At 38.3% G+C, this 25,247-nt stretch overlaps 1 protein-coding gene across 11 annotated transcripts in view; it reads right to left on the bottom strand.

The window, feature by feature from the left end:
• Positions 1 to 25,247, bottom strand: part of LOC130918544 (ephrin type-B receptor 3-like) — a 76,759-nt gene that overhangs the window by 32,452 nt on the left and 19,060 nt on the right. For all 11 annotated transcript variants that reach the window (XM_057840330.1, XM_057840321.1, XM_057840331.1 and 8 more), the window contains exons 2-3: positions 10,302 to 10,366; positions 3,222 to 3,894 (exon numbers count right to left, since the gene is read on the bottom strand). In XM_057840330.1, coding sequence (XP_057696313.1) covers positions 3,222 to 3,894; positions 10,302 to 10,366 — 738 coding nt within the window. The remainder of the gene's footprint in view (positions 1 to 3,221; positions 3,895 to 10,301; positions 10,367 to 25,247) is intronic.

Raw genomic sequence — 25,247 nt, 5'->3', positions numbered from 1 at the left:
TTAAACAATTTGCGACTCCCTTTAACTAATTGGGGATGTTTACATGGTGACTCGCCGAGAATACATTTCAAATTTGAATTTATATGGTTCCGTCTCAATTTGAACAACGTCGCAATTCCACGTGAATACGATGTAGTATTCATGCCACTCCAAGCATTGGCATTTTGTCTTTTGCTCCAAAAGGAACAAAAATGGAAACATTCAACATATTTAATAAAAAATATTATAAGAACAGTAAATTCAATCCGACATTCCGCCATATTTGCTGTTTTTAATGTTTAGTAGTGCCGATGCGTACGCCCAATGTGACGTGTGTGAGTGCTGACATTATCGGCGCGGGAGCTTTCCATTTATTTGGATGCGGAGCAAGCCCCCGCAATCGAATTCTTCCACTTTGGAGCCCGGATTCAATGGTTTGCGTTTTTGCCTTCTGTTTTTGCCGACACCTTATATAGGGAAAGACCATTCCGCAACACAGTCATTGCGTCTTCGTGTCGCAGAGTCGCCATGTAATCTGCTCCTTATAATTAACTGGGATGTTGCGGCCATGTGGCATATATTTAAAATACTGTACAAGGTTGCATGTCTCGTATCTCGTCTCATTGGTTAAATTGTGTTTGTTAACCTCCATTGGAGTAAATTCACACAAATCTTGGCTGAACAACTCACACACTACCAAGGAATTATATGCAGAGAGATAGGTGTTTCGAATGAAGCCAAAACAACGTCGCGCATAGCTCTTCAAACCAAGACATGGGCACTAATTTGACATGTCCTGTATATATAAATATGCAAAGACAGCCTGCCCTCACCCTGACCTTAAATATCATTATATCTTCTTCCCCACCTTCCTGCTTTTTGGGCAGATAAGAGGTGAGATTTGAAAAACTATAATTACACAGGTGTGGGTATGGTGATTGATTTTTATTGTGTGCGTGTGTATGTTTTTTTTTTTATTTGCTTTTTTTTTTTTTTTACAACTGATATACAGTGTTGCAGTTATACAGGTAAACTGAACGTGGGAATTGGCGGCTCAGGATCTTTGAGGAAATGTCCCATTAAGATAAGAATAACATTATCTGGATAATATATAATAAAGCAAGAAAAAAGGCTTGGCTCAATGTTTCTCATGACTGCCATGAATCCAGCTGCATAAAAATGTCTCTCACCATGGCCTCCTAGTTTGATTTACTTTGGTTTAGACTTCCTGTTAAAAGGTGGGAGGTCACAGCAGCAGACCGCTTATTGCTCTACTACTGCTGCCTTCTTGTTCTCCAAAACCCAATATTAGCACATGGCCGCCAGTTGGCTGAGTCGTGTACATTAGCACTGAGTGTGTTTGTTCTTCAACCATTAATCAGAGTTATCCACACCACTGGCTAAAAGGAAGTAGCACTGGATAAACACATAAAAATGACCTTGACATATAGCAGACAGCTTTTTGTATGGCCACCAGGTTCATCAAGGTTCATTTTAGTTCACCTCAATACAAAGAAAACGAAAGGCAATTGCCAAACTCAAGGGAGTTAAAAGTATAGGATTTTCAACATGTTAGCTAAATGAAAGAGTTGAAGAAGCGTCCCCATTAAATTAAGCTTTTTCCCCGTGTTTTAAAGTGCTGATCAATCACTTCTTGCGAGTAAAGAGGTCATCCCATGCCTTTCATCCATTTTCCCCTGAGGAACCAACCAAAGAATGAGAAAGAAAGAGACAAGGGGGTAGAAAAAAGGAGGGAGAGGGAGAAGATGTGGAGGCAGTGAAAATGTTAATCCCACTAGCGTTACCCCCTTTCCTCTCACTCTCCTGTGTCTTATCCTCTCATGCAGAACATAGAGCTTAAGAAGCTGATTAAAATGAATGGTGAAATTGGAAAGTGTGGCACAAAGAGAAAAAATAGCAAAGCAAATGAGCGGAAAGGAAAGGCTCATCGATTAATAGCAATGCACATGTCCTTACTTTAAATTGTATAGTGTATTAATGAAATGGCTTTTAGATTAGAATATAGTGAGGTATGGTGGAATAGTAAAGTGAGCGGGAAGTAAAATTGAGAAGCTAAAATAGATACTGTCTCCTGGGATGAGATGAAAACATAGGGTACATGTCTTATAATCAAGGCCTTGACATGCTGCCAAAATTATGCTGGTTTCAAATCCTTTAAAATATCATAACACGTACACACACAATATAAATGATCTGACAATCTCACAATATAGCAATACAACAACTAGCAATATACTGGTCAGGAAATCAATCTATGATACAAGTAGTAAAAGGAAAAACAAGATATAAAATACAAGATATAAAATGTTTTTTTTTTGTTTTTTGCAATGTTGGAGACAATCTGTAAAAAATGTGTGTCTTCCTTGCAGACTATGGGAATATTTCAGGGCAACATTTTTGTAAATAAATACAGCAACACTTTTATTGTAACAAACAAGTGTATTGCTTAACTCATTGCCTGCCATTCACAATGGGAAAACATCCAATTCATTTAAACTGGGTGGACTGGCTTTGAATGCTTATGTTTTGAGTGCCATTGACAACGCTAGACGTTCAATTCTTTTTGACTGAGAGGGGCGAATGAAAATTCTTTCCATTCATTCTTTCCTCTCCTGTGTCACCTACACTCCATTTCAGAAGAGACCTTGCTTGGCTAAATTCACCTTGCTATCATCCTCTGTGAACTCACTGTATTCTCCATTTACAATGAAACAACCATCAGGGACATCCCTGCTTTCATAAATACCTCATGCATTTCAATTTATTCCAGAACCAGGTGCTTGGCTAAAGCCAAGGTCTAAAGCGCAACCCTTGACAATGTCATCTAATATGTTATGCTTTACAAACATTGGATTAATGTAGTAAAATATCTCATAACAGTCTCCTGTGGCTAATCTAAACATCTAAATAATATGCATTAATGTGATAACATTCAATAGCCCTTGGGACAGAAGTAAACCCGGAATTTGGCACATATATATCTATATATCTATATATATATCTATATATATATATATCTATATATATATATATATATATATATATATATATATATATATATATATATATATATATATATATATATATATATATATATATATATATATATATATATATATATATATATATATATATATTTTTTTTTTTTTTTTTTTTATCTGCAGATTAACAGGCTTTTCCATGAGAGTATTCATACGGAACACAATGCTGCTCTTACTCACCTTGGCATTGTGTATCCTTCATGGCTGGTTCAAAACCAGCTGAGCAAGTGCAGGCACCCACAGGAACCATCCATTCGCCATCTCCATTACAGTAAAGTTTTAGCGGCACAGACACCTCCAAGGCATTGGGGACACAGGTTCCAGGTGCAATCACCAAAGAGGTTGCCTCAGCTCCAGTTGCTGTTTCTGGAAAAACTGCGAAGTGTGCAATTGTTGTTGAGCACTTCTTATAAAAAACCCTCACTGAGATGAGTGACATGCAAGCCCCAAGGTCCTGGAAGGCCAAGTAGAACCCAGCTTTAGACAAGGGTCCAAAACTTCTGACTTTAGTGTTAACCAGTCCAGAATCTAGTTTGGAAAAGCTAGTATCTGGGGCAATGGTGTCCACTTTCACGTATGGATTTTCCATCCAGAACGGACTGGTTGCTGTGGCTGAGTCGGAGTCAGATTCGTAGTAGAAGAGGTTGAATGTCTCTTTGCAGGAGCCTGGGATGTTTGGGATGCTGTTGCAATCACGCACTGTGAATTTCATCTCCACATATACTCGCAGCACATCCTTCCTTGGGATGAAGTCACTACGTAGCCAATTATTCTGGTTGAGCTCTCTTACATTACAAACTTGGTAAGTCCGGATGGGATTCATGGCATCATCATAGCCACTCACTTCTTCCCACTATAAAGAGACAGACATAAACAGGTAAGACATTTAGATTAATCTAAACAGCAAATTGAAAGGAGATAAATATTCAAAACATTAGGAATCAGGTGGGAATCTTTGGGCACCTAATGATTCGATTACGATTACGCGATTAGAGGCTCCGATTCGATTATAATTCGATTATTGATTTTACCCCAATCCCCCCTCCCCTGCGCTTTTAATGTGTTCTACATTAGTTCCAAAATTGTTCAAAAATTCTCTCTGGCTAAACCAAACTAATATTGCATTATCAAGTTAACAGTTAAAAACAGTAAATAAAATACTCAAGTCCCCATTCTGTATCAGCAGCTTTAAGCTACATTCAATTGATTTAGTGATGTGAATCAACCATTAAAGTTGTTAAAATTGCTATCGTTATTCCATAAATTCCCTTCTGTCCACCTTCGACATGTCAAAGTTTTAAAACTACTACTTCATTTAAAGATAGATTCAAGTCAAGATTTTGTATTTTAGATAAAACATTATTTAGGTTCGCTACAATAGAGCCTTCTAGAGAAGTCTACTGCTTTAAGATGGCGGCTGTTTACAAGGCGGCAACTACTAAATGTTAAGTCTGTCATTTTGCATCTAGTTCTCTTTATATGTTTTAACGCCGCCGTCGTCTGTCATTTTGCATCTAGTTCTACATACAGTATATGTGATATCTATTATAGCCGTATGTGTCGGTATGTTTGTAGAAACTAGCAACTGGGCGTTGTTTAAAGCAGCTGTCGGCCGCAGTCAGGTATTATTGTTTTTTTACCTAGCGGCATGAGTTGTACATGATATTTACTCTCGGTCCGTTCCTCATTGCTTCTCGAAGACCGCGCTGACTGTGTTTTAGCTCTGCTTTACTTGGTATAATTCAATAACCAGAATTTGGATATTTGTGAATCGCTTTCGAATCTTCCACGCCTGACTCTCGAATGATCTAAGAATCGATAATTTCGCACGCCTCTACAAAACATTATATCTGGTTATTACGATTGCCCAACAATGCCAATCAAAAACGCAACCCCCATCTGTCTTTTTTGTATTGAGTGTCATTTGTTTGTAGAGCCGTCCCGACTAGTAGACATTGTCGACATAGTCGATGACATAAATGTGGTGACGACTGACGAGCACATCCTGTTGACGGTTGAAGGCGAGTTAAAAAATATATATACAGTATATGCGTGGAAAGTTGAGAATGGCGGACACTCGGGATGCAAGCCGGGAAAGCGCCAAAAAGCCCAAAATGCAGACCACACTAGCTAAAGCATGGATTTGTTTTAACGAAACAAATTAGGGTGTCACTGTCATGTGCTGTGTCTGCAATGCTGAGCTTGCATACCACAGCAGAATGAATAAACACCTGAAGCCCAGTCAGTGTCACCCAGGTATAATTTTGGAAGACGACAGGAGACAACAAGCTGGCGGATCGTAAGTCCGTATAACAACATTTTATTAATTGAAGTTGCCTTTATGTGTGTCGTACGACTGAGTATTAGTGGCTAATGTCAGGCTAATGTAATGTATTGAATGTACTGAATGAGCAGCTCCGTACTTCACGTAGCGTGTTGCCGCCTCCGTTAAAATCAACAATATTGAAAGCATCTTGTGCTTTAGAATCGGTTTTACAAATAAGGAAATCCTTATTATTTTGCTTCATCTACATCAAATTATAATCAATAGAAGAATTTATACAAATGCTTCGTTGAAGCTCTCAGCTAATGTAAATGTATGTAAAGTGTGTCACAGCTCACAGCTACATTACCCTTACGTAATAAGGACACTTTTTTTCTCGTAGCAATTGTATGACATTAATCCCATAGCCTGTTCTTTTTTGTTATCTATTTGGCCCTAATTCTCCGTCATAGCCTTGTATCAACGTGCATCATTAAGTTTTTTTCACGTACTGAAGTGATTCTTGACATATACTGTATCAATCTACTCTGCTAGAATGCTGCTAATGCTCAGAACAATATAGACATATTACAAAAAGTGAAAGTACGAATTGTTTTGAATCCTGTTGGAAAAGCGAAATCACAATGTTCTGAATCTGTTTACATTCCATTATTTTGCGCTAGTTAATGCCATCAGCATTTGACCTCATTTGTGAATATTATTGTTATTTATGTGTTGATTTGTACTTTAATAAATAATTTAAGTGTTCCAAAATGTTTTGTGAATTGTTAATTGTCAACAAAAATGTAATTGCAAGATTAGTAAAATAATAACAATAATAATTTTAAAAAGTTAGTAAAAAATTATTAGACTAGTCGACTAATCGTTAAAAACGTCTGCCAACTAATTGGGAGAAAAATAATCATTTGGGACAGCCCTGTTTGTTTGTGTGAGTGGATCTAATGAAACTGTCAGTGATTGAGTGTGTTTCCTCATTCATTATATAAAAAATGGAAGAACTGCAAATTCATCACCATGAGGGCAGCCTGATACCTATTTGACCCAGTCTCCAGTGCATGCTTAACACATACAGTTACCTGCATGGAGCCAATATACACATAGCTTAATTACCAATTATACTTTGAATAAAGTGCGGTTAGTTTGACCTCTCCTTCTAGGAAGAAAAGAGTGCACTGCTTAACCGTCGTGTTTCTTGTTGTTGCATTTCATTTCTTTCAAAACTGCTGCTCTACCCAAGGGATGAATTACAAAGGATGGAAATGGATTAAAATTTCCTAATCTTTGATCAAATGACTGAATGCAAACTGACTGTAAAAGCTTTGGTAGAAGACATTGCAATTTAATGACATTTTTAGTCACGAATGAGGACACCACAATTAAATAGTCTCGCCATCAAACGATGATTCCTGTGAGTATAGAATGCCCAACTGCTGGGGGATCTGCTCTGCTTTCCACCCAAATAGTGTGTGTTCATTTAGTAAACTTATCTGTCGTTTATTTGCACTTCACATTTAGACCACCAAGCTAACCCCAAATGTATTATGTGTTAATGTTATGCCATTGTAGTTAATCCTTAAAAATGAAGAATGTTGTTCTCATTATACCTTATCTAAAGCATCAGATTGACCCATTGACCTTTTGCTTACAGAAGGATTTTTGTGTTATACAAGTCTAGTCCAAGGTCTTATATGAAACTTAATGAAAAGCACTCAGTAATAAGGTTCACGGAGGAACATTTAAGACGAAAGCCCTTTTAACACGAGTGGTAACGGCGTGCAGTTTGCTGAGCAGAAAGCCATTCATTGTGTATGTAGGAGTAGGCGTTCTTAGTGGCATTGAGTGTTTGTGACCATTTCAAACAGAGCGGCAAAGCGTGAGTGAATTGGCCGCGGAGGGGCAAGTCCCAAGATAGAAACTCCTCGAATAGCAAAGGTGCTGGTGTCAAGTCAAGGAAGCGGAAACCTTGATAAATGTGCTTTCTTGAAGTTTCCCTAGCTTTGGGACGCTCGGAAAGTGGCTCTTACACCTTGTTGTTAAGCCAAATGATATTTCGATGTGCGTTTGTGTGCAACTGTAGTTTACGAACAACAACAAAAACTATTCATAGTCTCGGTGAAACTAGTAAAGCTCATTTAATATCCCCCATGCTTACGACCTAAGTTTTCTTGTGCAACAATGAAAAATAAATGCATTTGTGCTTGGAACTACAGTAAATAGGCTTGCTGCAGTCCCCACATTTTAGTTAATGGCTGTATCTACGTCATCCCTACGTGGGCTCCTACCTTTTGCTGTCGTGTTGCGTATGTGCTATGTCTTTGCCGTGGTACTGTTTCACACTGGGCTGCTACCAGTGTAGGCCTTAAGACACAATACTTAAGCACCAGTAGTTTTCAATTCGCTGAGCATACTAATTGGCTCTAATATGGATGTGTAGTGGACAGGGCTATTCATCGAATGTGCCATTTACGCGGAGTTGCTGTGACAACAATCTGTAACGATTGTGTTGCAGATTGGCTTTTGGGGAGGATGAATCCTGAAAGCAAAGATGCAAGCTTTCAATACCAGGCTCCAAAGTAGAATGATTCGATTGCGTCGCATGCTTTGCAGCCGTATAAACAGAAACCGCAGCGAACTCTCTTGTAGCGATGACATCACCATACGCCGCATGTTATTTTGGGCATGTGCAGCCACCACTAATGGTGGACCCCTCGTTTTGTGTGTGCGACAAATTTTTATTTTGTTGTATTTTATAACAAAAATGACCTTTACTGCTGAAACAAACTATGGTAGTTTTGATAAGGTGACCACAGCATGTCGCGCGATTCATAAGACTTTTTGAGGACACACTACTGAAGCCGACAGCTGAGCGTCGACAGGCCCGGTCCTCAGCCATCATGATTGGCGCTCGATGAATGCTTAGCCGTTAGCCTTAGCCTCATTCCTGGGAGTTCCCCTCTCCTCCTCCACACTCTGCTAACGCTTTCCTACCACTGCGATTGCTCTTGTTGAATTTCTACAGCTTTACGGCTCAAATGTCCATCCGTCTAGATTTTTTGTTAGCCAGGCAATGAATCAATCGAGATTGCGCTGTTGCAGACAAACAAATTCCTAAAATCACCTTTGCTAGAGCATAGATCCTGCTCAGCTGCACTGTCGCGATTTACAAACACAGAGCTACATATACAGTGTTTTTCTGTGTTCTGTTTTTTTTTGTGTATCTATGACTTAAAATTGTAAAATATTTACGCACCTTTTCTTTAATCACAACTACCACAATAATGTGGTGTTAATTACATAATACCTGCACATTTTAAAAATTCTATCAAAAATCAAAAGACTCCACGAATACGGCAACCTATTTCAGCTTGGATTTTATTTTATTTTATTTTTGATTTTACTGGATTTGTAAAGCTCAAAGTGGGCAAGGAGCATTTGAGTGTAGCCATTTTTGTTATATTTTTGTTTTTTACAGTGTAGAACAAGCAGATGTTGTGACTCAGACAAGACAAGAGAGCCTCTCAGGATAGTGTTATGCAATCTGTGAGTTGGTCTACTTTGAGGCTTTATTTATGTATTTATTTATTTGTCTTTACAGAGTTCTGGATGCAGATTTGTTTCTTACTCTTCCTGGTCTCAGTATTTAACCATGTCCTTGCAGACACCCACTGAGACCTCTAAAACACAAGCCAACCATAATATTCAGAAAATGTAAGAAGTCATTTGTCAATACATTGCAACGTAAGCATATACGGTATAAACATGTCCTAGGCTATTCTGATTTCTGAAAATCTGGTAGCTCACTTTAGACTGTCCATCATTTAAAAAGGAGCATCTGTTGTTCAGGGAGGAGTTTTTAAATGTGTATGCTACATTGGATTGGCCATTTGCAGCCACATTGAATTTGGATCGGGAGGGAGGTCAGAGAGCGGGAAAGGAAGATGGACGGCAGTGAGGACACAAAGACTATATTGACGGTTTGGTCATTTGATTGTTGCAGCTCGTGGCTCTGGCTCCATTAAGGATGAGTTACTTATACCAAATAATAGGGAAAATTTGAATAAGAACGGTGGATGACTGAGACCAGTTGGGGTGGAATTTCCTTGTCAGTGGATTGGGGTGTAAACAAAATATAAAAATGGGAGCACCACCTTTCAGAGCACAAGGGCCACAGTGAGAGGGCCCCACAAAGCACTGGGAGGAGTGCTGGCCGGCTTTAAAGTGTAGTTGAGGAGGTCAAGACTCTTTTTTCACCTCCTCCTTCACAAATTTGTGAAAACCTCATGGGAAAACAAAATGAAACTGTCACTGCTGCGCTGTGTGTGGTAGATTCCAGTGGGTGCAATAGGTCAATATAAAGAGTTAGAAAAAATACGACAAGCCTACTTTTTCAAGTATATTGAAGCAGGTGACGCTACATTTTGCATGTATTGCATAACTATTTCAGCATACGCTTAAAGAAAGGGCCATGTACACAAACATTTAATTTACATTTCTGGAAACAAATGGGAAATGCACCTCGAAGTCAGGACACAAGTTCATTAAAATGATTTTGTTCAAATGACCTTCACTGGTTTAATAAATTTGTAAACCCAGCAGAAATCAGTATATATATGTATATTTTTTATTAATTTAAAAAAATAAATACAAACTTGAAAACCTGGCTTTGGTTAGCTGTGTTTCACGGTGTAAAAAAAAAACTGTGGTCTAATCAATGTGAAGCATTAGTTCAATTTCTTGAAAGTAAATTGCACATTTTACTGTGGTCTTTTGTTTTGAATGTCCACTTATGATTTCTAGTATATAGGCTTCTCTATATTACAGTTTGGGGAATTTATAGTCCATTGCTTCACAAAGCAAAGTGCATTACTCGGTGCCTTGTACACAATCACGTTACAATAGAGTGGAACACCTTGATATTTAATTTCATGTAGAGTGAGGTGTGCTATGTCACTTAAACACGCTGGATAAAAACTCACCCCAGTCTCAGGGTGCGCAGTCCAGGCTAATTCTGTAGTGGCCCACTTGGTGTCCATCAGTGTTTCTGGAAACATAAGCAGATCCAGGTCAGAGAAAAAGCGACGGTTGAAGAAAGTCACTCGATTTACAATCATTGTCATAAAGATGAAAAACTTTCACTTGATTTACAATCCTTCTCATAAAACTGAAAGATGATTGCCGTGTTATAAACGGTTAGAGAAAACATTGAATGGATGATGATATAATGTTCACATTTCAAGCAGTATTGCAGATTAGACAAAGAAGCATTGTCTGAGAGTGCGGAAGATCTCTAGACAGGGATCCCAATGGCAGATAAGTGAAGTGATATGGACCATTTTATTGCATCTGCTTGTAAAACTAATTAGCTTTAATTAAATGTGCGTGTACACAGGAAGGAGGGGGAGAAAACAACCAATGTATGGGTAGCACTTTTGAAAAAAAAATAAAAATGTTCAGCTCCCCACAGATCATTGTCACACAAGCAAACACACACAGCAAGAGGTTGTAAAACCTGACATGATATATAAGCCAACAGAAGGCCTGAAGAAGGGGTTATATAGTTGGGTTGCAAAGGGACAGTTCTATAGCCTTGAACAAAGGTCAACACGCTTCCGTTTATTTCGCTTTCAGACAAAATGACACACTTTTAACTCTTGACTTGCAAATAAACACTTAAGGTTTGCACCTCATACACAATTTGGTGGACAGCGCACACTGCAGCAAATCCTCTTTTCTACTATCAAGCTCAATTTCCTAGTCTTATGCTTCTTCTTTTTCTTCTTCCATGCCGCCAGCTTTGTGCTAGCAGAGAAAGAGGAAAATAAATGTGGAGTCTTTTATTACCTGGAGCTCAAGGCGCCACATGCAGCCACTGTTATTATTTCTACCACTGTGCCATGCTACAAGATAGCATAAAATGATGAAACGGTGGGGTTGGTTAGTGGGCTTATAGTACTTCTGGTCAACAGTAGAATAATTAAATTCCTTATCTTTCCTCCCCATTGTGTGTCTCTTCCTAGGCTGACACTGCTTGCCAACAAATTACACCATATGATTGATTGATTGATTGAACACGTTTATTTCGAATACTTAATACATAGGTACCGATAATCGGTGACAATAATGAATGGATGGATGGATAAATGTACTCACTGGTCATAGGTCACTGATTTTGGGCACTGTTTGAGTTTAGCCCAGAGTTGTTTAATAGGGTTAATGGAGGCCTGCAAAGGTTCTTACTCAGCAGGATTATGCAAACACTACTTAGGCTTTTTCTAGGAATGCTTGGTGCTCAAACCAAGGAAGAAGCTCTTTATTGTATTACAGTATATAACTGAGCATAAAGTTGCATATCAATGATTAAGAGGTTGGGATGTTCCCGATCTGATTGTGCCATCGAGTGAAAAGGATCGGGTTTTTAATTTGAAAAAAAAAAATAAAAAAAAATTGGGTAACACTTTACAGTAAGTGTCCCTTAATTAACATTAGTTAATGCATTTTTAGACAGTAACTAATGTTTAAGTAACATGACAATAATTCATTTAATCCCTTATCTAACATGTATTAATATATTAATTACCATGAGTTAATGCATTAGTTAATGCATTTTAAGACAATAACTAATGTTTAATTAATATTACAATAATTAATATAATTGCTTATCTAACATTTATTAATATATCAAGTAACATGAGTTAATGCATTACTTAATGCATTCGTTAATACATAACCAGACAGTAACTAATAGTTTGGTGAAATTAAAAATATATATAGGCTTATATAGGGCTTAGGGTTTGTTAACTTAAGCATTTAAATTTCTTAGTTAAGGGACACATTTGCTACATTTTACAATAAGGGTCCAAAAAACATTCATTAATGGTTAATTAAGGTTAAGGTTAAGTAATACTTAACGTACCTCATAAGTATTACTTAACCTTAATCAACCCACATGTGTCCCTTAACTCAGAAATTATAAATGCTAAGTCAACAAACCCTAACCCTGAACCCTAACCCTATATAGGCCTATATATATTTTTAATTTTACCAAACCATTAGTTACTGTCTGGTTATGCATTAACTAATGCATTACCTAATGCATTAACTAATGCATTAGCTAATGCATTAACTCATATTAATTCATATATTAATAAATGTTAGATAAGCAATTATATTAATTATTGTAATATTACTTAAACATTAGTTATTGTCTAAAATTGTTTTGACTAATATTAATTAAGGGACCCTAATTGTAAAGTGTTACATTTTTTTTCTTCTATTTTTTAAGGGCTAAACAGTGACACAATAATACAGAATTACAATGGCATTCTCAAAACAAACAAACAAAAATATGTAAGTTTTATACACTGCAACACTCCCGGGTTTGTTAACTTAAGCATTTATAATTTCTTAGTTAAGGGACACATTTGCTACATTTTACAATAAGGGTCCAAAAAACATTCATTAATGGTTAATTAAGGTTAAGGTTAAGTAATACTTAACGTACCTCATAAGTATTACTTAACCTTAATCAACCCACATGTGTCCCTTAACTCAGAAATTATAAATGCTAAGTCAACAAACCCTAACCCTGAACCCTAACCCTATATAGGCCTATATATATTTTTAATTTTACCAAACCATTAGTTACTGTCTGGTTATGCATTAACTAATGCATTACCTAATGCATTAACTAATGCATTAGCTAATGCATTAACTCATATTAATTCATATATTAATAAATGTTAGATAAGCAATTATATTAATTATTGTAATGTTACTTAAACATTAGTTATTGTCTAAAATTGTTTTGACTAATGTTAATTAAGGGACCCTAATTGTAAAGTGTTACATTTTTTTTCTTCTATTTTTTAAGGGCTAAACAGTGACACAATAATACAGAATTACAATGGCATTCTCAAAACAAACAAAAATATGTAAGTTTTATACACTGCAGCACTCCCGGAAAAAGCGGTCGCAGAAGTACTGTAAGTAAGTACTCCAGTACTTTAACATGTTTGAAACTTTTGTTCAAAAAAAGAAAAAACAAGAAAAATGAAAAAAATAAAATAAAAAATAAAATAAAATAAAATACCGGAATCTGATCGGGACTCTATCGGCTGATTCTCAAAATCAGGTGACTCGAACTCAGGTGCAAAATATGCGTTTGGGACATCTCTACTAAGAGGTGTTTATTGTTTTTTAAACTTTAAATGCAAATTGTGTATTTTCCAATAGAAACAAACCCATGTGCAGCATAATGGAAAGGCATGCTCTATGCTGCCAACATACTATACCCTCCATGTACCTCTTGGCCTGCTGCAGCATTGAAGCACACCAGAGGTGACAAACATCATTTAAGTTAACTCTACATTTGGGAAGATGCATGCAGCTGAAAATTCTTGGTTAATTTCAGTACCAGTGTTTTGTGAGGTAATGTTTCGTACACGAATGTATGGCTGTTGCCTTGTCGAGCTCAAGAGTTAAAAAAGTTTATGACAAAACAAAACATCAAATCTGATTGTGTACGTACAAGTTATCTTAACTTGCCGCCCTACGGCTTAATGACCTGGAACTTTGAAGCCACTGACAACCGCCTCTATGGGAGTGGCTCCGGGAGCTGAAGTAAATAGAATGTACACGCAGCTGTACAAAGTCAAAGCCAGCTTGCTTTGTCAACCATTCTGCGCTTCTGTGCTGATGCTGAAAAAACTTTAGAAAAGACACATAACAAAGGCTGTGTACTTTTGTTGTTGCTCTCTTTTTGTGTGACCCCACCATTTTGCCCAAACAACCGCAGACTTGGGTTTTCATCTCACAAAGCTCTTCAATGGAGCTGCAGAATGACTCATGTCATGACAATGGGTGATTTGAGATCGGCTACTGATAACTATGCAGGTAGTAACTGAGATGACTTTTGCAAATGATACACCTACGCGAACTGTTGTGTTATATTATTATTATGAAGGAGCTGTAAGTACATTGCACCAGGCTTATCATTATAGCTGACCTTGCTGAGAATGACACAGACTGCAGTACAGAATGAAACGAAAAGGAAGTAACAATGAGGGAGCAAGCATAAGTGGTGGGAAAATGAAAAGGGAACATGCAAATCACACACCTGTACAATTTGACTTTGGGGTTTGGACCATTCATAAGTACATAACTAACATGGATACACACTACCTCCCCTTTTTGATGTGTCTGCATTGTTGAAGCTCACCAGGCCTGAGCTTGCATGCAACCCGAAGTGTTTCTATGTCTGTGTGTAGGTGCAAAGCCCTGTATTATGCCCAAATAGGAGTATACATTCTGAGTCAATAGGCCAAAGCAAAAGCTGTGGATGACCTATCTAACCCGGCCACTCCCTATTAGTCAGTCTATACAGTATATTATGATTCGGTTTATGGTTTGAATGGTATACTGGCAGATTGAAGAAGGTTGTGTGTCGGTTATCAGGAATATTGATAAATTTACATCACAGTAAAATAGTTTGTTTTGTGTCATACACACACCCACGCGTGCATGCCTATTATTTTATTTAAACCATGCTATTATTGTGTCTCCATTGGGTGAGTTAATCAGAAGGACAGGTTATGGTGAAACCAAGCCCAATGTCAATACAAGGACCCCCGCCTTCAGTATACCGAACATACTTCGGTATCCTTTTAAGCATTAACATCATTCCATTAAACATGTTTCAATTCCAGGATATGCATGTAAATTGAGACGTGGGCCCGTGGAGTAATTGAAGCTTAGAGTAAATGGAAAGTCAAACAAAGTAAATCAGGCGAATGAACATGCAAAATGTTGGATGTAAATCATTAAACACATTGGGGCTCCTAAAGCTGCTTAGTTTGTCTGACATGAGTTCTTCCAAGTAGACCACAATTTAAATGTGTGTTTGCCTGATACATGTAACGTGTAGCATAGGCCTAAATTAGGGTTGCCCACCGTCTCTTGAAAGACGGAATCATCAAGTATTTAGAAACAAAATTACGCGTCCCGTACTGAGCTTTCAAGGGTTGCACTTTGTCCAGTATTAACATGAAACTCGAAAATAGTGTCTTATTTGTAGAACGAATGAATACTGGCATGGTGCTTTACAAGATATGCAGGGAAACACATTTCTCCGCCACTCCTGCTTTCTGAACAATGAGCTGACAGAACAACGACAATCCTGCTCATCTCATTGGTCGAGGTACTGCGCTTGTCATTATGATACTGGAAGACCACATAAAAATGTCTAATATGTGAGGTTTGACTGAAGCTTGAGTAAAAAGCATGTTCAAAGTGATGGTCATTTGTTTTCTTGTGCTTCCCTGTGTACTTTATTTTCACTATTTGCATTATATTTTTGTATTCTATCAATATATATATTTCCACAGTATATTTTGAGTGGTCATTGATTGCTGAGGGGCCTTTGAACGCACCTAATTTGTTAAAAAGAAAAAGAAAAAAAAAAGAAAAAAACATTAACCTCAGGGTTTGTTTGCACTTTTTAAATAAGTATTTAAAAAATTGCCAAAAAAAACCCACACACATAACGGCTCAGGATTTTAAGGGTTATCCGGCTGGTGCTACCAATGACGTGTCACTAATTTTTTTTTTTTTTTTTCCAGGGGGTCGGCAACCCTACCCTACATGGAAATGTTTTTCAAACTCCAGCTGCTTACAAGGCCTATTCAATTAGCACATCACTGTTTGCACAACCTGGAAATGCTTTAGTAAAGCATTATTTATGATTGAGGTCAAATGCACCTGGGATTACCATAACATGGAAGTGTCATTCATGCCATGGATTGTGTAAAGTGAAAAATGTAGGGAAAATGATTGGAAAGGTCCTATAAAATTGGTGCATACGCACGCACACACAAAGGTAAAAGGTACATGCAAATCAACCCTTCACCCTTTCTTTAATCCTGTAATGACAGGGCTGGGCTAATAACAAGGGAGGGCACTGAAGCATTCATCCCTATGGCCGCATCCACACACACACACTCACTCACACACACACACAAACTCAATACAGAGAAAGCGCTAGGGATTACAAAGCCTCTTAAAATATTTCTTTAACAGGAGACTACCGATGTAAAGAATCGAAAGACTATAATTGTGGGAAAGGAATGTTGCATGGTCCCAGAGGACAGGTGAGTGTGCTAGCTTCAACATCTCTGTCTATGGTTTAAAGTTGCAGACAAAGCAATTTGGTCAAGTCACGAAAAACATCAATGAAACACTCCACCCTTAGAATCAGAATAACATTCCGGACTTTTTTGCAGTAGCATACAGGCTAACAAACATGGATGTAGCCTATAGGGTTGCCAACAGTCCCAGATTGGGCAAGACATTCTGATATTTATAAAGTTCTGATACTTCTGTTACTTTGAGATATCTGGGTGTTAAAAAAAAAAAAAAAAAAAAAAACTTTTTTCCATTGAACAGGATTTTTATTTTTGAAAACGTATAAGCAAAATGGAACGTAAGTATAATGTTAAGTTAAAATACATTTTTTAAAAAAATAAATATTAATTAAAATAAATATTCTGAATAAAATAAAAATAAAAGCAGTCCTTAAGGTGAGCCTAAACCCACAGCCACAGCTCAACATTATTACCATCTGAAAAAAAAACATGAATTATTTTCCATAAAAAGCATGTGTGTATGACTCGTATCATGTTTACATTATACATTATACACTCTCTTTCTCCAAACAGACCGTTGCCAGAGAGAAAAAAAACCACCACTAGACACACTAAACATGCTGGAGTTAACTCACTTAGCTGGTGGGAAACGTTCATGATAGTGTTTACTAACGTTTAATTTTGTATAAATGCGAAATCATATTGGAGTTATTGCCTCCTCAGCAGCCACCCTCCGCAAACATGTTTTACATGACTGATGGCCTTCCTTCTCTAAGCCGCGGCCATCTGTAACTTTTCTTTAGCCGAAGTATTTCCATAGCAGCGATTTTGTTTTCTTCGATAGGGTAAATAGTTCAGGAGTTTCACCTCCTCCAGCCATCGTGTAGCACAGCTGACTCACTGACACTGAGCAACAACCGGTGGGGGACGGTTCCCAGATAGCAGACCGACATTGAATAAACGTTGATTTTCCATCAAAATCATCAGTAAGGCCTATAGTTGATGAACTAAAGTTGACAAATAGTTGATTTATGATTGAGCGGGAAATATGATTGAAAAGTCATTGAATTATGGATGACTGGGCGTTTTGGTCGAAAACATAACATTGATTCAGCGTTGTTCCAATATTATTAATAATCGAAATGACGTTTAGGTTTTGTTAGGATTTCAACGTTGAAACAATACAGCATTAATTGAGGGTGCAAAAGTGACGTTGATTTAACGATATAAGATTGACAGCGGAATGTTGATCCAACATTTTTTCAACGTCGGTCTGCTATCTGGGTTGAGCCTTACAGCTGCCAACGAGGGATTTTTCCATGCATTTTTGGGACATAAAAAATAGCTAATACCTTAGGGACGGTATGACAGAAAATGTTTGTGGTTTTGAAACCTTGATGTTTTCATACCATGGTATACCTTGAAACCAGTAATCGGTGCATGCCTGCATGTGATCAACAAAATGCCCTTTTAGAAATAAATAGCCATTTTAATGACCTGCTGTAAGGTGCACAACAATATGGCTCATCCTAATTTAGTCTTATATATTTAGTAAAACATGAAGGTTGGAAGTTGAGTTAAAAAGTCATATAAACTGCCTTTTAAGACCATACTTACTCCCTGAAATATTTCCTTTTGGGTCTCCTCCTTCATAGGTTAATTATCTTACCCTGACCTTTTTCATCGAATTGCTTTTGTTTCGTTGCGCCACAGTCAAATACGGCGAACACATGGTAACCTAGCATGGGGTGGCCACTCCATTAAAATACTACGGCGCCTGGTTGCCAAACACTTAAGCCTCTGTTTAGCCACAGAAACAGTGAAATGTGTCAACATAGAGTGTGAGGACCCCACGCTCAACTTATTAGCGCTATTAGCATGATTGCTTTGCTCACTATCTTTGTTGGCTGGGCTTTTGTCATCCACAGAGAAGCTGTGGCATAGAAAGAGGAAGAGGAGGGACAAAAAGAGAGCAGGAGGAGAGGCGCTATTGAAATTCAAATTGTTCATTTTGCCTTTGTACGGGGCCAGAGAGCCATGATTAGGAGAAGTCCACCCCCAGCCTTTTTTTTTTTTAAGTTTTTTTGCGCAACCTCCCCTTTAACACACACACGCAAGGACGGTAATTGGTTGCGGTGACATAGACCGGGCAAGGAGATGATTCCTCTGTGGAATTCCTGAACGGACTTGCCTCCCATGACAAATGCCCCCCTTCTTCTTTCTACCAAACCCCTACACACACACACCTACTTCACCCCACTAGCACTCTGTGTCATTCAGGCCACAACGGCTGTCACACAAGACGTTTGCGGTCTGTTTGTGCTAACAGGGTTACACTCCTGAAGCCAAGCAAATAAGCTTTCTGCCTACCTTGCTGTCTCTGCCTTGCTTGTGCATCATTGCTTTCAGAGGTCTGATGAACTGTCTTTGCCCTTTGCATTTGTCACAAGGCTTTTGCCCTCAATTATTTCCTGCCTTGTCAAGCTTAGCTCTGTTTGAGTCGCAACAGTATCGTTCTCAAAATTTAAATGTGGAAGTCAAGGGAGGTAATTTGTGACACACTGCACATTAAAATTACAGTAATGAGTATCTTATTGCAACCACTCTTTCTATTGCCCTTTTTAAGGGCTAATGAAGTCTAGCCTAGATCCTGTAGACTTGTTGGAATGGGCCTCTTTGTCTTTGCCTCCTCCCCCATCCTTCATCTCTTTCCCCTAAGCCCACTGCTAGCCGCCTTCTCCGTCGTCTTCTCTCACTAACTCCCTAATTACAAAGCAAAGAGGATCTGACGAACAGGTAGCCCCGGGGCCAGCTGTCTGTAAACCAGGTGTGCCTCTTCTTCTATTTGTGAGTAAATGTGCATCAGGATGTGCCATGCACAAGGCTGCTCACTCATCGTGTGTTGGCTCATTAGAATCTATTCAGTACACGAACAGAACCAGCCCTAACTGGGACTCCACTGATTAAAGTGTTTTCAATTGTTTCATACTAGTTACAAGTTGAGGTGGGGCAAAATTATTACAAGTCAAAATTGGCTACCACACATCCCTTTATTCATTGATCTATTGATGGATTGTCTTCAAAATCCATTTCCATTTTAATTATTTCTGCATAGTCCCATTTGGGAGTGTTTTGCTATTTTCCATGTGCTAATGAAACCCTGTGCTGTTACAGTTCACTCATGTGTTTGATTGCTTTGAACCTTTAACGTTAGTTGTTGTGCAGAACAGTATGAAACATTTGAGATCTGATAAGTTGATGTAAAAGATTTTGTTTTCCAGCCTTAACATTCCACATTTATCTTCCTGTCTCGACGTGCCTCTTCATTGAACATGTGCTCTGTTATCTTCATGCGTGTGTTATGCTCACAAGACTGTTCACTTGTGACTTCATAACGGAGTTCTCATGAGCTGGTTTCATTGACTGTGTTATTTTTATTTCTATTTTTTTAACAATTCTGCGTTATAAGCCTTCCAGGCTTTACTGTAAACCTGTCTCTGAAGTAGTCATCAGAACTGTGCTGATTCATGGGAGGCTGTCTGACATTTTGTCAGCTTGCTGCGTAAAATTAGGCTTCATCACAGGATATGAATCATGCTGTCACATGTCTGATGCTGGCATTATCCTTAAACTGAACTCACCTGTTTGGGTTTTCTTACAACAATAAGGTCAGTAAATGATAAACAATAAATTAGACCCCTTAATGATACCCTGTGCTTTGCTTCCAGGAATTAAAGTCTACATGGGAGATCATATCATACTTTGGAAAGCTGCCTTTTCTCATTTGAAAATATTAACAGCATCAGGTCTGTTTTTAACCACATCCAGGATATTGGCACAGGGCCAGATTTCTCAGCGGGCATGTAATCTTTTCATGACATACATGGAATCTCTGCCAAAATTTGACCAATTTTTACCCCTGAAGTAATTTCTCCACAACTACTTTTGATGTTCTATATTTACCGATTCATTTCTGCTCCAAGCTCCACTTCACCATAGACCTGACTGTAAGTACCGTTTTAGTTAGAAATGGGATTGTTGTGACCAAACAGAGCTTGACTTTAACAGTTTTTGCTTATGCGTGAGTTGCCTTGATGCCATCACTTGATTTTCTGGTGAATGACTCATTCGTCTGCGACTGAAAAATGCAAACAAGCGAGCATGGAGCATGTTTGTCTTCACCCTGCAGTTATGCATATGAAAATAGCAATCCTCTTGTCAAATTCTGCGGGTGTTCGCGTGCGCGCGTTTGTATTAGTCAGCGTGAGAAGGGAAGCGAGACCGAGTAATCTAGATTGTGTATGTGTGTGTGTGTGTGTGTTTGTTTGTTTGTTTTTTGTAAATCTACAGCTGTTAATTTAATTCTGTTTCACCTCGGGCCACTAGGGAGGCTACATTACCTGGTATAAGACTCACATTTACACCCCAATACGGAGTAAATGCAACCTCAGCAAGCTCTGATTGATTTACGAGATTGTCACAGAGATGAGAGGCAAACACACACACACAGGCAGAGCACATCTCAGACTTCTATAAAAAGACATGAAACAAACCAAAATAACAAGCAGGAAGCACTCATCCAAACTCCTAACATAATCATTACCAACATTCAACTCTCCCTGTTTATAAGACCTACGGTAAAGGCTATCTATCTATTGTGTGCATGTCTTTTAGAAGACAAAAAATGTCACCTGGCTGGTGTATCTGTCCTATTCCACCAAGCATTATTATTAAGTAGTGGAAGGTATTTTTTGCAGTTCTTTTACTTTACTAAGTTTCCAAAACGACTAAGATTTCTGCTGAACGACTTCATGCACTTTTCGTCCTGTCATACAGAACTATTAAAATATTTTAAGGGTATAACTCCAATGGGTTGACTGGTGAAAAGAAAGGCAGAATTTCAAGAACATGCAATTTATTTTTGAGGAGTAGGAGAAATAGGATGTTCCAAGCCTGAAACAAAAAAGAAGAGCTACAGAATGCAGAGAATAGACATGGAGGTGAAGGTAGGTGTAAAGGTAACAAAAGAGACATACGAGAAGAAAAGGAAAGGGGTGTTAAGCTCTTTCATATTCCCTAAAGCGCTAGCTCTGCTTTCATTGCCACAGTGTTTTTGGCATACTGACATACATTGGCCTTCAGAGAGTTGCTGTGTTTGTGCTCAGACATCTACAATGTCTTGTGTGTTCCCTGAAGTGTCTATGTCTCACATGCAGCCTGATGGTGCCAGTTTTTTATTTATTTATTTTTTCATCACGTTGCATTACTGTAGCCCAGAGAGCCATCGTCGGCTTCACTAGCATTTTCCTCCCTATGGTCGCTTCTAAAATGTGCGTCTTTTTTGTTGTTGTTTGTTTACTCTCTATTTTTGTGCTTATATCAGTATTCACAATCACAAAACTATAGATTCATCAATCCAGAGTGCAGTAGAAAACGGGACATTGTGAAAGGACCAACATGTTCTCAAGAGAGCTTTGCTTGAATTTCAGGATAAACAGTTTGTCGCTTTTGTGTTTGTGTAAATCCAATCACTAGATTGGAAGTGAATTAAATAATGTATGCTTCTTTGTCCAAGTCTAGCTCGCCTTAAGTGTATGAATGTTCTTCACATAAGAGGAAAGCTATTGGGATGCCTGTCCAAGTAGATGGTGTGCGAGTTGTTGCTACACAGCTCCAATAACCAATTTTAGAAAAGTTGTGGGTCAGCACTGTACAGACCAACAAACTCAACCCTATGATATGGGAACTGAAGCTGATCTGGTACACTTGCATAATTATATGTGCACTCACTATGCACAGTGCATCATTTATTTAAACATCATTAACATTATGGAAAATAGGAAGAGTATAGAACAGGGGAAAATAAGATGTTTAGTTCTGTCTTTCTCTCTCTCTCTTTCTCTCTCTCTCTCTCTCTCTCTCTCTCTCTCTCTCTCGCTCTCGGTCCTTCTCTTTCACGCACACACACACACACACAGAAATCCTGTTTATTCATTGGGCTGAACTCTAGAAAGAGCTGGAACCAAGCTATTGAATGAAAGCCTCTGCTTTCTGAATGGCTGAACACCACATAAAAAAGGCTGAGCATCAGGCTTCGTCTGTTTGTCTCAATAGTTACTCAGTTTCTTTCTCTTTCGACATTTCACCTTTATCCAGTTTGTCTAATACAGTCATCTGACATGGTATCATATCACTGTACAATACACTTCCGGAGCATCAAGTAATGATCATGCTGAATCTAATTAAAGATGTCCACTTCCTGTTACACCCGGAACAGCTGCCTGCGAGTCTGCAATAGGGGTAAAACCCATGTGCGGTCGGCATGTTCCACATACCAGTGGCTTCCAATTACTTTAACACAGTTTGAAAAACACTGCTCTGGTAAAAACCAAAGGTCTTTGAGGTTTGCTTATGTCTTTTCTGCTTCTCATTGTAAATGTATAGACAACATAAACAAAAAACAGAACTAAAATTAGACCAATTTGTGTACACTACATGGAAAAAAGATGTCACTTGACTAACCATGTGGTGATGTAGTGAGGTGTTGTACGGTAATTATCAAGTCTTATCTTAATTTTCCAGGTATGCCCTTGCTACATGTAAGGCAGAAAACTGGGGAAATTAAAATAGGAACAAACTGCAGGTAGGGAATTTATTAGATGATTAATTATACTACTCCACTCTCTCTGCTATCACTCATACAAAGACAAAACTAAGGGGGAAAACAGTCTAAGGCAGTCCAGCTTCTCAGGGCAGCTCAATCAAGAAGGCAAATGGCTTTTTACATCATACCTGCATGCCCAGTCATTAGGCAGCCAGGTCAAAAATTGTGAGAAAGAAAGGAGGGTTAGTGCAGTTAGAGTGTGGAATGTAACCTAGCGGGTTAGGGTAATGAGGGTGTGTATGACTCACAAGGAACGACACAAAAGCCTTCTCTATGGAAGGCATGCAAATTCACATCTGCCAAGATCATATTAAAGAAATGATATCTGTTTCTCTATACTTAAATGTAAGAAGAAGCAAGGGAATGTCACTTAAAGCAGTGGACACCTCCTTGTCAAATGCTGCAGATGCCATCTGGAAAAACACAACACATGCACCTTTACAGCAGCTATTTATAGGAAACACTGGGAAAGTATTCTGCTTTTGTCCTTTATTTTTGCCCCCATAAATCCTTTCTTTTGTGTTCACATTGTAAAGATGCTTCTGCCTCCAAGCTTTGGGGTAGAGGAGTGTCTATGCAACGAAACCTTGGCAGCAGCATGATCCACTGTTATAAGACGGATAAAGCCTCATTTCAGTCTGCTTGTGTTTGTTAATTGCACTTTAGCAGTGGTTTATGGTCCATTATTACAAAGAAGCGGCAACTAAAAGGGGTTAATGTATTTATCTCAGGATTGAGCTTCCTTTCTTGAAGTAGGTAGTGGCAGATAGATGTCCTTTGTTGAACATAAATGACTTAACGTAATGACACATGGGAGAAATCATCATTATTTATGGCTCATTTGTTTTTCGATCCGCCATAGGCCTACCCTTAAATGTTAGAGTAAATACAAGTTGCTGGCACACTGAGGCCCTCCCATTCTATTGGAAGATCTGATTGGACTTTCATTCTTAATCGCCACCAACTTAATTAATCTTACACTTAGATGCTGTAATAACTTGACATGCTAGACCTCTACTATGTGAATGAAAATCACCTCTTGAGCAGCTAAAAGGAACGCTAATGAACCGTTATGGATGAGGGGAGAGAGACAGGGGGAGAGGGAGAAAAAGAGAGCAGAAAGAGTAAGGAAAAATAGTCACTAATTTGATAGATTTTTACATACATTTATACAAACATTTTGCACTGTAATGCCAAATGCAGCAAATGTCTACAATATATCAAAAGAAAAATGAATGTCTTCCTCAATATTCGAGTCTATCAGGTTATCTGTGAAAACCGTGGGGAGAAAGTGCTTCTGAGTCCCGGAGGCTCAGAGGCACACTACGGTTCAGTCTGAGGACTACCACCGATGCCAGTATGTTCCCTTCCGGACTGTCATTTTGTGATTGGGTCCCTCACATTTTTTCAAGTTCTATCAATACTTTCTACGGGCGAAAGGTGGAAGCTGGACAGCTTCAGAGCTCATTTGTAGCTGAGGCAAGTAATGTTTCAGGTAAACATCAGAATAGGGGGCACATACTAATGCTTAATAAACGTTTGATAATAGTTTTCTGTCACCAACTAAACTCAATTTATTGCTTGTACTAAAACATGAAAATATATGCACACTTACAAACACTCTCAACCTTATATGTACATGTATAACACAGAGCATTGCAGGTAAATGACACACAAGGCTTTAATGAGATTTGGGCAGGGATTATAAAATGCCCACTAAGTCTCATTTCAGTATGGACCACCTCCAAGTTTTAATACACTGCTGGCCAAAAGTATTGACACCACAGCAATTCTGTCAGATAATGCTCAATTTCTCTCAGAAAATGATTGCAATTACAAATGCTTTGGTAGTAACATCTTCATTTATTTTGCTTGCAATGAAATACACAAAAGAGAATGGAAAAAAAATATATATATATATATCATTATCATTTTACACAAAACTCCAAAATTGGGCCAGACAATTAAATTAAAGTAAAGTAATGGCACACTAAGCCTAATACTTGGTAGCACAACCTTTAGACAAAATAACTGCGAACATCTGCTTCCGGTATCCCTCAATGAGTTTCTTACAATGCTCTGCTGGGATTTTAGACCATTCTTCTTTGGTCAACTGCGCC

This window comes from Corythoichthys intestinalis, chromosome 7 (assembly GCF_030265065.1).
Source record: "Corythoichthys intestinalis isolate RoL2023-P3 chromosome 7, ASM3026506v1, whole genome shotgun sequence".
NCBI classification, from domain to species: domain Eukaryota; kingdom Metazoa; phylum Chordata; class Actinopteri; order Syngnathiformes; family Syngnathidae; genus Corythoichthys; species Corythoichthys intestinalis.
This window is presented reverse-complemented; position numbering and strand designations above follow the sequence as displayed.